The 13,967-nt window shown below is 44.6% G+C and overlaps 1 protein-coding gene across 1 annotated transcript; it reads right to left on the bottom strand.

The window, feature by feature from the left end:
• Nucleotides 1-3,090: 3,090 nt before the first annotated feature.
• Nucleotides 3,091-4,693, bottom strand: LOC117825613 (trace amine-associated receptor 1-like). Its single transcript, XM_034701527.1, has 2 exons — nucleotides 4,580-4,693; nucleotides 3,091-4,080 (listed from the first exon to the last, which is right to left on the bottom strand). The coding sequence occupies exons 1-2, from the start codon at nucleotides 4,616-4,618 to the stop codon at nucleotides 3,091-3,093; spliced, it is 1,029 nt and encodes a 342-aa protein (XP_034557418.1). The 5' UTR covers nucleotides 4,619-4,693.
• Between the last annotated feature and the right edge of the window lie 9,274 nt (nucleotides 4,694-13,967).

Here is a 13,967-nt window from a genome sequence, read left to right as displayed (position 1 = left end):
TAGACGCGGAGCTTTTTACGGTAATGGCGGCAACAAAGTCAAACCTCAAATAGTAAGCAGACGTCCCCCGGTTGTGTTTTTGTCACTAACACACACCCAGGGTAAAAATTCTCAATGAAGATGAGACAGATGCATGGAGGCGGGGAGAGCTTGTTCACACAGCACACCTAGTGCAGGTAGGTGACCAAGCAAACACTGTGCCCTTCAAATAATAACTGCAGTATCTGTAAATAACAACGATGTAATTGTCACTTGTCCTGCCTGCGGTACTCGCTTTTCACCCATTCTCCGTGCGTGTTTTGTTGTTGAAAAGTGCCAATCAAATGAGGACTTACGTTTATGTTCAAAGGAAGTTAAATTGATGATGAAACCGATGACGTACAGGGGCTGAGATTGAGGTAATTGGTCAAATTTGCAGGAAAGTTGCGGTGATTGTATAAAATTGCAAGGCCGTCCAAAAATCGTGCTTATTGGTTGAATTTGCGTTGATCGCAACTTCCTGGAGGGACTGACTTGGTACCAGACCATCCTAGGCCAAAGATTTATGATCGACTTTGTTGTTGTCTCACGTGATCTGTGGCCATATGTTCTGGAGGCCCCCCTATCTGCAAAATGTTTAGCTCCCTCCTCTGATTTGATTTCTTGTGCATCCCAGGGGAGGTTGAGGACACAGAATCTGACCTGACCATGTTCAAAGCATTCATTGTAGAAGTGGCTACCAGAGGTTGTGGACTGAAGGCCACTGGTGCCTGTTGTGGAGGTAAACCTAGAACCCAGTGGTGAGGGAAGCCTTCAAGTGACCTGGGTCTGGTTCAGTGAGAGTAAAATAGATTGTGAGACTGACAGGCGGATCGGTGGTGTCAGCAGTAATGAGAGCGTTGCGCCAGACTACCATGGTGGCAAGGCAAAGCTTTCTATTTACCAGTCAAGCTATGTTCCAACCCTCACCATGGTCCCAAGCTATTGGTGGTGACCGAAAGAATGAGATCATGGATAGGACAGAGAAATGGTCTGAAGCTTGGGCATCTGGAGGGAGCTTAGAGTAGAGTGGCTGCTCCTTTGCATCAAAAGGAGTCAGTTGAATTGGGTCAGACATTTGTTACAGTGTCTCCTTGATGCCTCCTTTGAGGTGTGTCCACCTAGGAGGAGGCCTCTGGGTAGACGCAGAGCTTTTTGGAGAGATTATATAAAGGAACGCCTCGGGATCCCCCAGGAGCCGCTGGAACACGTTGGGGACAGGGATGACTGGGCCGACTTGCTCAGACTGCTGCCCCCGTGACCCTATCTCAGATAAGTGGATGGAAATGGATGGATGGATGGATGGATGACCATTTGTTGTGCAATCAACAGTTAGTCTGGACCTCATTCATGCACAGCCAGTTGACACTTATATCACAGGACAATTGTTGCCTCATTTATACCTGGTGAAATCAAGAGTCCATTTTTGGCACAATTAAGGATCAAACTCACTCATGAACAGCCAGTTGTACCACCAAAGGTACAATGTGACTTTATTTAAGCTCAGCCAATTGAGGGACAGGTGAAGGTCATTTGTGATTTCAGCTGTGCATGGCCAATTCTGCTACCATTTAGGATCAAACCTGACCTTATTTACTCACAGCCAGGTAGGCACATGAAAAGATACCTGACTTTAATTAGGAATTGTTCATCCTGGTACAATCGAGGGTTGATCGTGGCATTATCATGTAATGCCAGTTGTGGAAAATCAAAGGTCAGTCGAGACCTCAACTATGTATTGCCAATCATGGCTCAATAAAAATGGGTGCTACTCCATGTCTGTACTTTTTATTTCCTCTTACAATATTGTTGGCATGCTGTTAGGCTTAGGGTAGTGGGAGTGAGGGTTTATGATGTTTCTTCCTTCCTTCACTTCATGTTTCTGTTTTCCATCCTTGTGTCTCTCTCCCCTTTAAAGTACAAAAGGACGTCACAATGGGATCTAATCCCCAAATACAGTGCACATTCCTCCTTCTTTCTAAACTAGCAAGTGAATGCTGGCTACAACATGAGGTTAGGTCATTAAGAAGGTGAAAGAGGTGTTTAAGTTGGACACAGTAGACTCTTATCAGACATGTGCTCTCCTTGGTTACTGCGCAGGTGGAGTAGACAGGATAGGTTTCTTATTAGATTCTGTTTAAAATTAATTTATCCCTGTTGGTCAACTTATTTTGTTTTGCAAAATACTGACACAGCACTCTTTGGACCTGTTTTTACTATCTTTATTTTATGGAACAAGGTTTAAATATACAAGGCTGACCCACAAAAAGACTTGGATGCATGCAAATATTCTAAAAGCATACCAAAAAAATCAAGTACATTTAGAAGTCAGAAGGGGTGAGGCTCTTGGAGACATCATTTTCAGCCTTCTGCCTCAGACGTTGGTGTGTTCCAGGGCTGAGATTCAACTAAACTCTATCTTCCTCTGAAAGTCCAAAACAGCTGATTTTAAACAATAAAACATCTACACATATTCGCTCTCTGACCTCTACCTAATACAGGTCCTACAGGCCCTAAAAACCTGTCATGACATGGATTTATAATTGCAATCTTTGCCTAATGTAATATTTGTAATGTTTTCACTCTCACACCTTGTTGAACTGTAATCTGCCCTGATGACACCATAAAGTTTGATGTGGCACACTGTGGTGTGTATAATACTGAGGACTAGTTGGAATAGTCCATAATGTAAAAAGGAAAATCTCTGATCTTTAGATAAGACAGAAAACTGAATCACTGATGCTGAAACATTCACTGTGACCAGTATCAGTTCACAGGTGCTGTTGTGTTCTTAACAAAGATGCTTCAGTGTCAGCGCAGTGCTCTCTATCAACAACATAAACAGACATGACAATATTGTGCAATTCAAAATACTACTATATAGACTTTTATAAACTCAAACCTTGGAAAGAGATAACAGTGTTAGTTGAAGCCGAATACAGAGACTTCTCCTTATTGTCCCTTTGTTGGTCTAGGCTTGTTTTGGCCTTTAGGTACTTTTCCTTGTTCATGTTTGATAGTGATAACAACATATTTGAACATGTACTCATGTCCATTCTTGTTTTTGTTATTTTATTCAGTGAAGAGTGTTTTCCCTGAAATGTCAGATTTAAAGATATCACCTGAGGTTAATAACTGAAATGCCTTTCTGAACCACCTGTAAAAAAATGCATATATCATAGGGTTTACTGTAGAGTTCAAGTATCCCAACCAAACAAGTACTTCAAACAGTTGTGGAGGTACTGAGTAACTAATGAAAGGGTCGATGATGTTGCAGACAAAGAAAGGAGTCCAAAAAGAAAGAAAGGCTCCCATTACAACAGCCAGAGTTTTAGTGGCTTTAGTCTGGCTTGATGTTTTCACTGAGCTCACACAGCCTGCCCTCTGTATGCTGCGGAACTGTTTCTGTGCCACCAGCAAAACCTTCAGGTACACAGCAAGCATTATAACACCTGGCATGTAAAAGGAAAGAACGGATGAGATTACACTCGAAGGTCCACTCTGAAACAAAACACACCCTCCTTTACACACAACATGGTTATAATAAAACTCCTCAACACCCAAAATATTTAGTTTCAGAAATATCATCCCAAAGCCAATAAAAACTGAAATACTCCAAGTGAGCAGGATCATGATTAGCACTACATTATCAGTTATTCTGCTTCTGTAAAGCAGAGGTTGGCAAACAGCATAGTATCTGTCCACTGATATGAATGACAGGTTCAGAATTGAGGCTGTACACAACGTGACATCCGAGCTCATGTAGACTTTACAGAAGAAGTCACCAAAGTACCAACAGGACTCTATGGTTAGGATCATACTGGGGAACATGACTAACAACCCTAAGAGCAGGTCAGACACAGCCAGAGAGACAATCAGGTAGTTGGTTGGAGTATGGAGCTGCTTAAAATAAGCAACTGAGAAAGTCACCAAAAGGTTTCCACACACTGTCAAAATGACTGTGACCCCTAGAATGATGTACAGGGCCACACGCCGGTGTATGGGATAAATAGTCCTCAGGCATGAAGTGTTACTGGACTCATAGCAAAACACTGGCTCCATCTGAAACAAGATTCAGAAACAGATCAATGTTAGAAACAAAACCTTTTAATGACACAATGTCTTCACCTGGACCAAAAGTGATGAGACAGACGATATAATGAAATTGCTGCTCTATTGTTGTATTGTGGTTTCTTCTATAGGGGATGCTTTGGCTTTATTTCATAGTAATTTTCTTTGTAGTGTATTCCCACTGTCTCATCCATGAGAGAAAACATTATCATAAGCAGGTTCTCATCTCCTTTGTGATGAGTGCTCAACAGTGCTGTATATCTTCAATGAGAGATTTAAAAATACATCCCCACCCCCTGGATGAGCTTCTAAAGCATTTTAAATTCTCTTTAAAAAATGGTATATCATACAAGCTTCAGCAAAAATAAAAATGCCATATTTGAAATATCAAAATTGTTCATTAATAAAACTGACAGTATCTTTAAAATAAAACAGTCATCAGTTATTCCTCTAATTATCTCACATGCTGCATATCAGTCCTGACACTCACCATACAGCTGGCCGGTCCACCACACAGCTGGTGTCTCATGGATCAGTGTCAGAGACTCTTGTTCTTAAGAGCTCTCCAGTAAACCTCGTCAGACGGTCGCTCTCAGATCTTCAGGGAATAAAGTCCAACAGTCAGTCAGCCAATATGAAAAGTTAACTGGATATCAGATCCTCTTGGAGGGTGTTCTCTAAAACGTGGCGGTATATCCGGTCGTACTACGTATGTCAGGTGAGCGTGTTGCATCATTTCCATTTTCCTCTTCCATTCTGTTGCACGTAGCTGCAGTTAGCCCTCAGCTCTCACTCTAAATCTCTTGTAATTCACATTTACTTACTCTTCCACTAACTTAAGTTAGTCCTCACCAAGCACTCTCTCTCTCTTTTATTTGACTAGTAAGCTCTTTAGTGGTGATTTGTCTACTCGTAGCTTCAGAATCAGAATCAGCTTTATTCGCCAGGTATGCTTGAACACACAAGGAATTTGACTTTAGTAAACTGTGCTCTCTTTGTACAAGGCATAAGAATAAGAATAAGAACTACAATAAAAAATAAAATAAAATAAAAATATAATAACAATAACCTTAGCTATAAATACAAAGAAACAACAAATAGCTTGACTAATATGTACAGGCTAAAATAATATGATAAAGTGCAGTGGTGAGTAGCAGAGGTAGTTTTACATTATAAAATAGAAGTTAAATAATACAAAAAATAGAAATATGGAATTCTGCTTTGAGAATTGTTGCATTGTATATCTACATGTATATTTACAGAGAGTGTTTATCTGACAGGTATGACACTGTTATGGTTTAGTGTTCATCAGAGTGACAGCCTGGGGGAAGAAACTGTTCTTATGGCGGGTTGTTTTGGCGCACAGTGATCTGTAGCGCCTGCCGGAGGGGAGGAGTTTGAAGAATTTGTGTCCAGGGTGTGAGGGGTCAGCAGTGATGCTACCTGCCCGTTTCCTGGCCCGGGACCGGTACAAGTCCTGGATGGGGGGCAGGTCGACACCGATGATTTTCTCTGCAGTCCTTATAGTCCGTTGCAGTCTGTGTTTGTCTAGTTTGGTTGCAGAGCCAAACCAGACAGTGATGGAGGTACACAGAACAGACTGGATGATGGAGGTGTAGAACATGATCAGCAGCTCCTGGGGCAGGTTGAACTTCCTGAGCTGATGCAGGAAGTACATCCTCTGCTGGGCCTTTTTTCTGATTGTGTCTATGTGGGAGGTCCACCTCAGGTCCCGGGAGATAGTGGATCCCAGGAACCTGAAAGAGTCCACAGTGGACACAGTGCTGTTCAGGATGGTGAGGGGGGGGAGTGGGGGGGGGCTTCTCCTGAAGTCCACTGTCATCTCTACCGTCTTGAGCGGGTTCAGCTCCAGATAGTTCTGACTACACCAGAGTGCTAGCTGTTCCACCTCCTGTCTGTAAGCAGACTCGTCTCCGTCCTGGATGAGACCGATGACAGTGGTGTCGTCTGCGAACTTCAGGACTTTCACCGAGGGGTCCCCTGAGGTGCAGTCATTGGTGTAGAGGGAGAAGAGCAGTGGGGAGAGAACACATCCCTGTGGGGCGCCAGTGCTGATGGTCCGGGTGCTGGATTTGATGCTCCCCAGCCTCACCTGCTGTCTCCTGTCAGTCAGGAAGTTGGTGATCCACTGACAGATGGAGGCCGGCACTGTGAGCTGGGTGAGTTTCTGGTGCAGGATGTCCGGGATGATAGTGTTGAACGCAGAGCTGAAGTCCACAAACAGGATCCTAGCATAGGCCCTTTGGGGAGTCCAGGTGATGCAGGATGTAGTTCAGACCCATGTTGACTGCATCCTCCACCGACCTGTTTGCCCGGTAGGCTAACTGCAGGGGGTCCAGCAGGGGGCCTGTGATGTCCTTCAGGTGGCTCAACACCAGTCTCTCGAAGGACTTCATGACCACAGACGTCAGGGCAACGGGCCTGTAGTCATTGAGTCCTGTGATGGTGGGTTTCTTTGGGACTGGGATGATGGTGGAGCTTTTGAAGCATGAGGGCACTTCACACAGCTCCAGCGATGTGTTGAAGATCTTTGTGAAGATGGGGGCCAGCTGCTCAGCACAGACTCTCAGGCAGGAGGGGGACACGCCGTCTGGTCCTGGAGCCTTCTTGGTCTTTTTTCTCTGGAAGAGCTGGATTACCTCATCTTCACAGATCATCAGCGCAGGTGGGGGGTCAGAGGGGGGTGGGGAGGGGCTTGTGGGGGGACCAGGTAGATCCGAGTGTTCGGGTGTGGGGTGTGAAAACCTGCAGTAGAAGCTGTTCAGGTCGTCAGCTAGTCTTTTGTTACCTTCAGGGTGGGGGGAGGGTCTCCTGTAGCTTGTAACTTCACGCAGGCCTCTCCAAACTTCTGAGGGGTCGTTGGCAGAGAAGCTCTGTTTTAACTTCTCAGTGTAGCTCCTCTTAGCTACCTTGATCCCCCTCATCAGTTTGTTTCTGGCCTGCTTGAACAGGTCCCGGTCCCCACTCCTGTAGGCCTCTTCTTTGGCCTGACGCAGCTTCCTCAGTTGAGGTGTGAACCAGGGCTTGTTGTTGTTGTATGTGCGGAAGGTCCTGGTCTGCACACACATGTCCTCACAGAAGTTGATGTATGAAGTCACAGTGTCAGTGAGTTCATTGAGGTTTCCTGATGCAGCTTCAAAAACACTCCAATCAGTGCAATCAAAGCAGGCTTGTAACTCCTGCTTTGACTCCTCCGTCCACTTCTTCACAGTCCTAACTACAGGCTTAGCCGTTTTTAACTTCTGCCTGTAGGTCGGGATGAGATGAATCAGACAGTGATCAGATAGTCCTAATGCTGCACGGGGGACAGAGCGGTATGAGTCCTTTATTACTGTGTAGCAGTGGTCCAGAGTGTTAGACTCCCTGGTGGGACACTTAATATGCTGTCTGTATTTAGGTAGTTCGTGGGTTAAATTTGCTCTGTTAAAATCCCCGAGAATGATGAGCAGAGAGTCAGGATGTTTTTTCTCCACGTCTGTAATCTGGTCAGCCAGGTGCTGTAACGCCTCCGTTACGCAGGCCTGAGGTGGGATGTAGACGCCGACCAGAATAAAGGAGGAGAACTCCCGCGGCGAATAGAAGGGTTTACAGTTTATGAAAATAGTCTCCAGATTTGGACTGCATGACTTCTTCAACACTGTGGTATCTGTACACCAACCTTCGTTTATGTAGAAACAGATTCCGCCTCCTCTCGTCTTCCCAGAGAGTTCCTTTACGCGGTCCGCTCTGTGGAGCTGAAAGTCCGGTAAGTGCAGCGAGCTGTCTGGGATGTGTTCACTGAGCCAGGTTTCAGTGAAACACAGGGCGGCGGATCTGCAAAAGTCCGTGTTTCATGAGTTGAGGAGCAGCAGTTCATCCATCTTGTTTGCCAGGGAGCGGACATTCGCCAGGTGAATGGACGGGAGCGCACTGCGTAACCCCCGCTGTCTCAGTCTGACGAGCGCGCCTGCTCGCTTGCCCCGGCGCCGGCGTCTCCGGCAAAGACCATAGAGAGCTGCAGCTCCACCAGCAAGAATCTCTGTGTAACTTCCAGGTTCAATGAAAACCGGTGTAAAAAGTTCGGCAGAGGACTGTCCAGTGTTAACAAGTTCTTCTCTGGTAAAAGAAACCAGAGAAGCGGAGCATAAAGATACAAGAAAAGAGAAAAACGCAACAAGTACGAGAGAGCGCAGTACCAGGGTGACCGTCCGTGGCGCCATCTTGGATGTAGCTTAGCTCGTAGCTTAGCTTAGCCATTAGCCTGTTAGCACGGTGCACTATGGCCACTCAGTCTGTCTCCTCTCCTGCACGGTGCTGCACGATGTGCCAGATGTTCAGTTATACGTCGTCCTCCTTTACTGATAATGGTAAATGTTGGAAGTGTAGCAGATTCATAGCCCTGGAGGTGAGGGTTAGTGAGTTAGAGTCGCGGCTCCGCACCAAGGCAGAGGCAGTTAACCAGCCCCCTGTATTCGGTGCAGGGCAACCTAGCCTACCTAGCTCAGTTAGCTTAGCTTCCCCCCCGGCCGATCCCGAGCAGCAGGGATGCAGTGGCTGGGTTACAGTGCTAGGGGGAAAGCATAGCCGTAAGCTAAAGAATCCCACGTCAGACTACCAACCGGTTCACGTTCCTAACAGATTTGCCCCACTTAGCAACACACCTGCTAAGACTGTAAAGCCTCAGAAGGCTAACACTCTGGTCATTGGAGACTCCATAGTCAGAAACGTGAACTTAGCAAGGCCAGCGGTGTTAGTCAAATGTCTCCTTGGGGCCAGAGCGGGTGACATCGAGGCAAATTTAAAACTGCTGGCAAAGGCTAAACATAGATTCAGAAAGATCGTAATTCATGTCGGCGTTAACGACTCCCGGCGACGCGAGTCAGAAATAACTAAGCTTAATGTGGGATCGGTGTGTGCTTTAGCTAAAACGATGTCTGACTCAGTCATTTTCTCTGGACCCCTTCCTACTCAGTCCGGTGATGAGTTGTTTAGCCGCACCTCATCACTCAGCCGCTGGCTGTCGGGTTGGTGTCCGCAGAACGGCGTGGGTTTCATTGATAACTGGAGATCGTTTTGGGGCAAACCTGGTCTGATTAGCCGAGATGGCATTCATCCTACTTCGGATGGTGCCGTCCGTTTAACTAGAAACATGGCAGATTTTATTAGTTTAGAAAAGTGACAACCCAGAGTGCAGACCAGGAAGCAGAGCTGCAGTCCTACACGCTCCTCTGCGCTTCCTTTGGGGCCGTCTCCCAGCCACTGTTTATATCACATAGAGACTGTGTCTGTCCCCCGACTGAGACGCTTCTTGTTAAACAATCCAAACATCAAAGGAGTAAATCACAACAATCTGATTAAAATTAGAACCTCGAATGCAGCTGAACAGAATAATATTAAAATTAAATGTGGTTTACTGAATGTTAGATCACTGTCTGCTAAAGCTGTTTTAATAAACGAGATTATATCAGATAATCTCTTTGATATATTCTCACTAACTGAAACATGGCTGGGTGAGAATGAATACCTTAGTTTAAATGAAGCCACTCCTCCTAGTCACCTTAATGCTCAAAACCCTGGAGTAACTGGCCGAGGTGGTGGAGTGGCAGCTATTTTCAATTCTAGTTTTCAGATTAACCCTAGACCCCAACTGGGCTGTTGCTCCTTTGAAGGCCCAGTTCTCAGCTTTCCCAATCCAGTTTCTAAAACAGTGCGACCAATCTTATTCGTCATAATTTACCGCCCTCCTGGCCCGTACTCTGAATTTTTAACTGAATTTTCAGAGTTTTTATCTAATTTAGTCCTCAGCTCAGATCAAATAGTCATAGTAGGTGACTTTAATATTCATGTAGACGTTGATAATGACAGCCTTAGCATTGTGTTTATGTCCCTGCTGGACTCAATTGGCTTCTCACAGGTTGTTAACAAACCTACTCACCGTTTCAATCACACCCTCCATCTTGTTCTGGCTTATGGTCTTGAAATTGAGGACTTATTAGTCTTCCCACAAAATCCACTTTTATCAGATCACTGTTTAGTAACGTTTGATTTCCTCCTAGTAGGTTCTACTCAAGGTAATAAAAACGTAATAACCAGGAATTTGTCTGATAGTGCCGTAGCTAAGTTCAAAGAGGCTATCCCTGCTGCTTTAAACTCAGTATCTAGTCCAACCTTAGCTCAAAGCTTGTATACTAGCTCCAGTTCCTCTCAGCTAGATCAGTTTGTAGATGATACTACAGGTTCTCTGCAGGTTACCCTAGACCTAATCGCTCCTCTTAAACAGAAGACTATTAGACGACAGAGGCTAGCTCCGTGGTATAATGCTCAAACCCGTGAACTAAAACAAAACTCTAGAAAACTAGAAAGATTATGGTGCTCCAATAAAACAACTGAAACCTGCTCACTTTGGAAGGATAGTCTTAATAAATATAGGAAGGCCCTGCAGCATGCTCGAGCTGCCTATTACTCCTCTCTAATAGAAGAGAATAAAAACAACCCTAGGTTCCTCTTCAGCACTGTAGCCAGGCTGACAGACAGTCATAGCTCCACTGAGCCATGTATTCCTTTAGCCCTCAGCAGTGATGACTTTATGAGCTTCTTTAATGATAAAATCTTAAAGATTAGAGATCAAATTAGTAACCTCTTACCTTTAACTAGTGTAGGACCCTTTACCAACAGCGGGATCATTGAAACGGCGTTAAAGCCAGATTTATACCTAGACTGTTTTTCACCCATTGACCTTCCTGAACTGGTTTCAACAGTTTCTTCAGCTAAACCATCGACCTGTCTTTTAGACCCAATCCCAACTCAGCTGCTAAAAGAAGTAATTCCACTAGTTAGCAGTTCTTTACTAAGTATGATTAATATGTCTTTACTGACAGGCTATGTACCTCAATCATTTAAAGTAGCTGTAATTAAACCTCTCCTTAAAAAGCCCACTCTTGATTCAGGCTCCTTATCTAACTATAGACCGATATCTAACCTCCCCTTTATCTCTAAAATCCTGGAGAAAGTGGTGTCAGTTCAGCTCTGGGACTTTCTTAAGAGCAACAGTTTGTTTGAGGACTTTCAGTCGGGGTTTAGAGCCCACCATAGCACAGAGACTGCACTGTTAAAAGTAACCAATGATCTACTAATGGCCTCAGACAGTGGTCTTCTTTCTGTACTTGTTTTATTAGATCTTAGCGCTGCATTCGATACGATTGACCATCAAATCCTGTTACAGAGATTAGAGCAACTAATCGTCATTACAGGGACTGCTTTAGCTTGGTTTAAATCATACCTAACAGATCGATCTCAATTTGTTCACGTAAATGAAAAGTCCTCAGTGCAGACCAGGGTTAGTCAGGGAGTTCCACAAGGATCAGTGCTAGGACCAATTCTTTTCACCTTCTATATGCTTCCTCTAGGTAACATCATGAGGAAACACTCAATTAATTTTCAAATCTCTTGTAAATCTCAAAGTCAGCCTATCTTCACTTGCGCAATATTTCTAAAATTAGACACTTCCTATCTCAGAGCGACGCAGAAAAACTAGTCCATGCATTTGTTACCTCCAGGTTAGATTACTGTAACTCCCTCTTATCAGGCTGCCCCAATAAGTCTCTAAAGATTCTTCAGCTAGTTCAAAACACTGCAGCTCGAGTATTGACTAAAACTAGGAAGAGAGAGCACATTTCTCCAGTGTTAGCTTCTCTACACTGGCTCCAAATAAAATGTAGAATAGAATTTAAAATCCTTCTTTTAACCTACAAAGCCCTTAAAAATCAGGCACCTTCGTATCTTAAAGAGCTCATAGTGCCCTATTACCCCTCTAGAACTCTACGCTCCCAACATGCAGGCTTGCTAGTTGTACCTAAAATCTCTAAAAGTAGTATGGGAGGTAGAACCTTCAGTTATCAGGCCCCTCTCCTTTGGAATCATCTACCAGTCAGGGTCCAGGAGGCAGACACCCTCTCCACTTTTAAGAGTAGACTTAAAACTTTCCTTTTTGATAAAGCTTATAGTTAGAGCTGGATCAGGCTTGGACCAGCTTTTGTTATGCTGCTATAGGCCTAGACTACCGGGGGAACTGGCGCACTGACACACTGGGATCCTAGCTCACCTTCTTCCCCCCAACCCCTTCATCACTTACTTTAACTCTGCCTGTCCCATTAAAGTTACTAACCATAGACCTTTCTGGAGTCCCTGAGCTCCATTGTCTCGTAGATTCCTCTGAGCTGTCGTAGACGTCCTCCTGCTGCGGATGATCTGGACTCCAGCTGATACGGACGTGCTGGACTCCAGCGGCAACAGCTTCTACGACTCGTCTCATCACTATCACCTCTCTCTCTTACTCCCCTCTATCTGTCTTTCCAGACCCAACTTGGTCGAGGCAGATGGCTGTCTAACATGAGTCTGGTTCTGCCTGAGGTTTCTGCCTGTTAAAAGGAAGTATTTCCTCACCACTGTAACTAGCTAAATACTGCGATGTGCAATGCTCATGATGGATTAAGGTGGGGTCAGACTGAGTCTTACCAAGTCTTGAAGTTGGGTCTCTGTTCATAATTTGACATAGAGTGGTCTAGACCTCCTATGTTTGTAAAAGAGTCTTGAGATAACGTTTGTTGTGATTTGGCGCTATACAAATAAAGACTGATTGATTGATTGATTGATTGATTGATTGATTGATTGATTGATTGATATCTAGTCCAGGGCTGTCATGTAAAAACGCTGATGCCAGGAGGTCAAACACTGTTCAGGCGCACTTATCATAACCGATATGTTTCAAAAATTCTTGGCACAGCCTACCCTTACTCTTTGGCCTATGTTGAATGGAGCTGTCATTGAAGAAGGAGGTAGCCCTCTGGGTTAGATTAGGGTAGGTGTCTCTTGATAGAGTTGCAGGCCTGGTTGGTTATACTCACAAGCCCACAACTGAGGGCCTATGTTGGGGTTCTCCCTGGGAAACAAGAGGGTCATCGCAAGGTTCTGACTCGTTTGTGCTTACGCATCAATTAGCAGTTGGGAATACCTGGTTCTCTTGGAATCTTTGGGTGGGGTTCATGAAGGAATTCCAACTGGGATCTATATAGCTCTTCTGAGGGACTTATTTACCCACATGGGCAATGATGGAGGCACCAAGAGGGGTGCGATTGGGAGGAATAGTCTGAGTGGAGCCTTGTTATTGGATTTTTCTGCTAGCTATGGATTCACCATACAAACACCATGTTCCAACATAGGGTGGTTCAGTAGTGTACTTGGCAGTCCCTCCAGGATTTCACAGGATTTTTTTATGATTGTTGCGGCCAAAAAAAAACCTGATTTTACATCAGCTTTTTGAAAAAATTGTGGTGAAATTGCTGTATTTTGATTCTCTTGGTTCACAGAAAAATGCCATGAAAGGACTGTATTGCACATTTACGATGGTCCCTGAATGCACCTCGCAGTGACAGAGGCCCTTGACAGACAGTTCACGGCACTCTGAAATGCATCTGCATCTTTCAACAAGGAGTTGATCAAAACTTACTGAAGGTGTCTGATGTTTCACCAAACTGGATTAAATCAAGCTGTAGACGCCGAGCTTTTTATGGTAATGGCGGCAACAAAGTCAAACCTCAAATAGTAAGCAGACATCCCCCGGTTGTGTTTTTGTCACTAACACACACCCAGGGTAAAAATTCTCAATGAAGATGAGACAGATGCATGGAGGCAGGGAGAATGAAACCGATGACGTACAGGGGCTGAGATTGAGGTAATTGGTCAAATTTGCAGGAAAGTTGCAGTGATTGTATAAAATTGCAAGGCCGTCCAAAAATCGTGCTTATTGGTTGAATTTGCGTTGATCGCAACTTCCTGGAGGGACTGACTTGGTACCAGACCATCCTAGGCCAAAGATTTAT

Source organism: Notolabrus celidotus, chromosome 14 (assembly GCF_009762535.1).
Source record: "Notolabrus celidotus isolate fNotCel1 chromosome 14, fNotCel1.pri, whole genome shotgun sequence".
NCBI classification, from domain to species: Eukaryota; Metazoa; Chordata; class Actinopteri; order Labriformes; family Labridae; genus Notolabrus; species Notolabrus celidotus.
This window is presented reverse-complemented; position numbering and strand designations above follow the sequence as displayed.

Coding starts and splice junctions, on each gene's coding strand:
- LOC117825613 (XM_034701527.1), bottom strand. CDS start 4,618: ATGAGACACCAGCTGTGTGGTGGACCGGCCAGCTGTATG. Junction 4,081..4,579: donor GTGGACCGGCCAGCTGTATG/GTGAGTGTCAGG, acceptor ATCTTGTTTCAG/ATGGAGCCAGTGTTTTGCTA.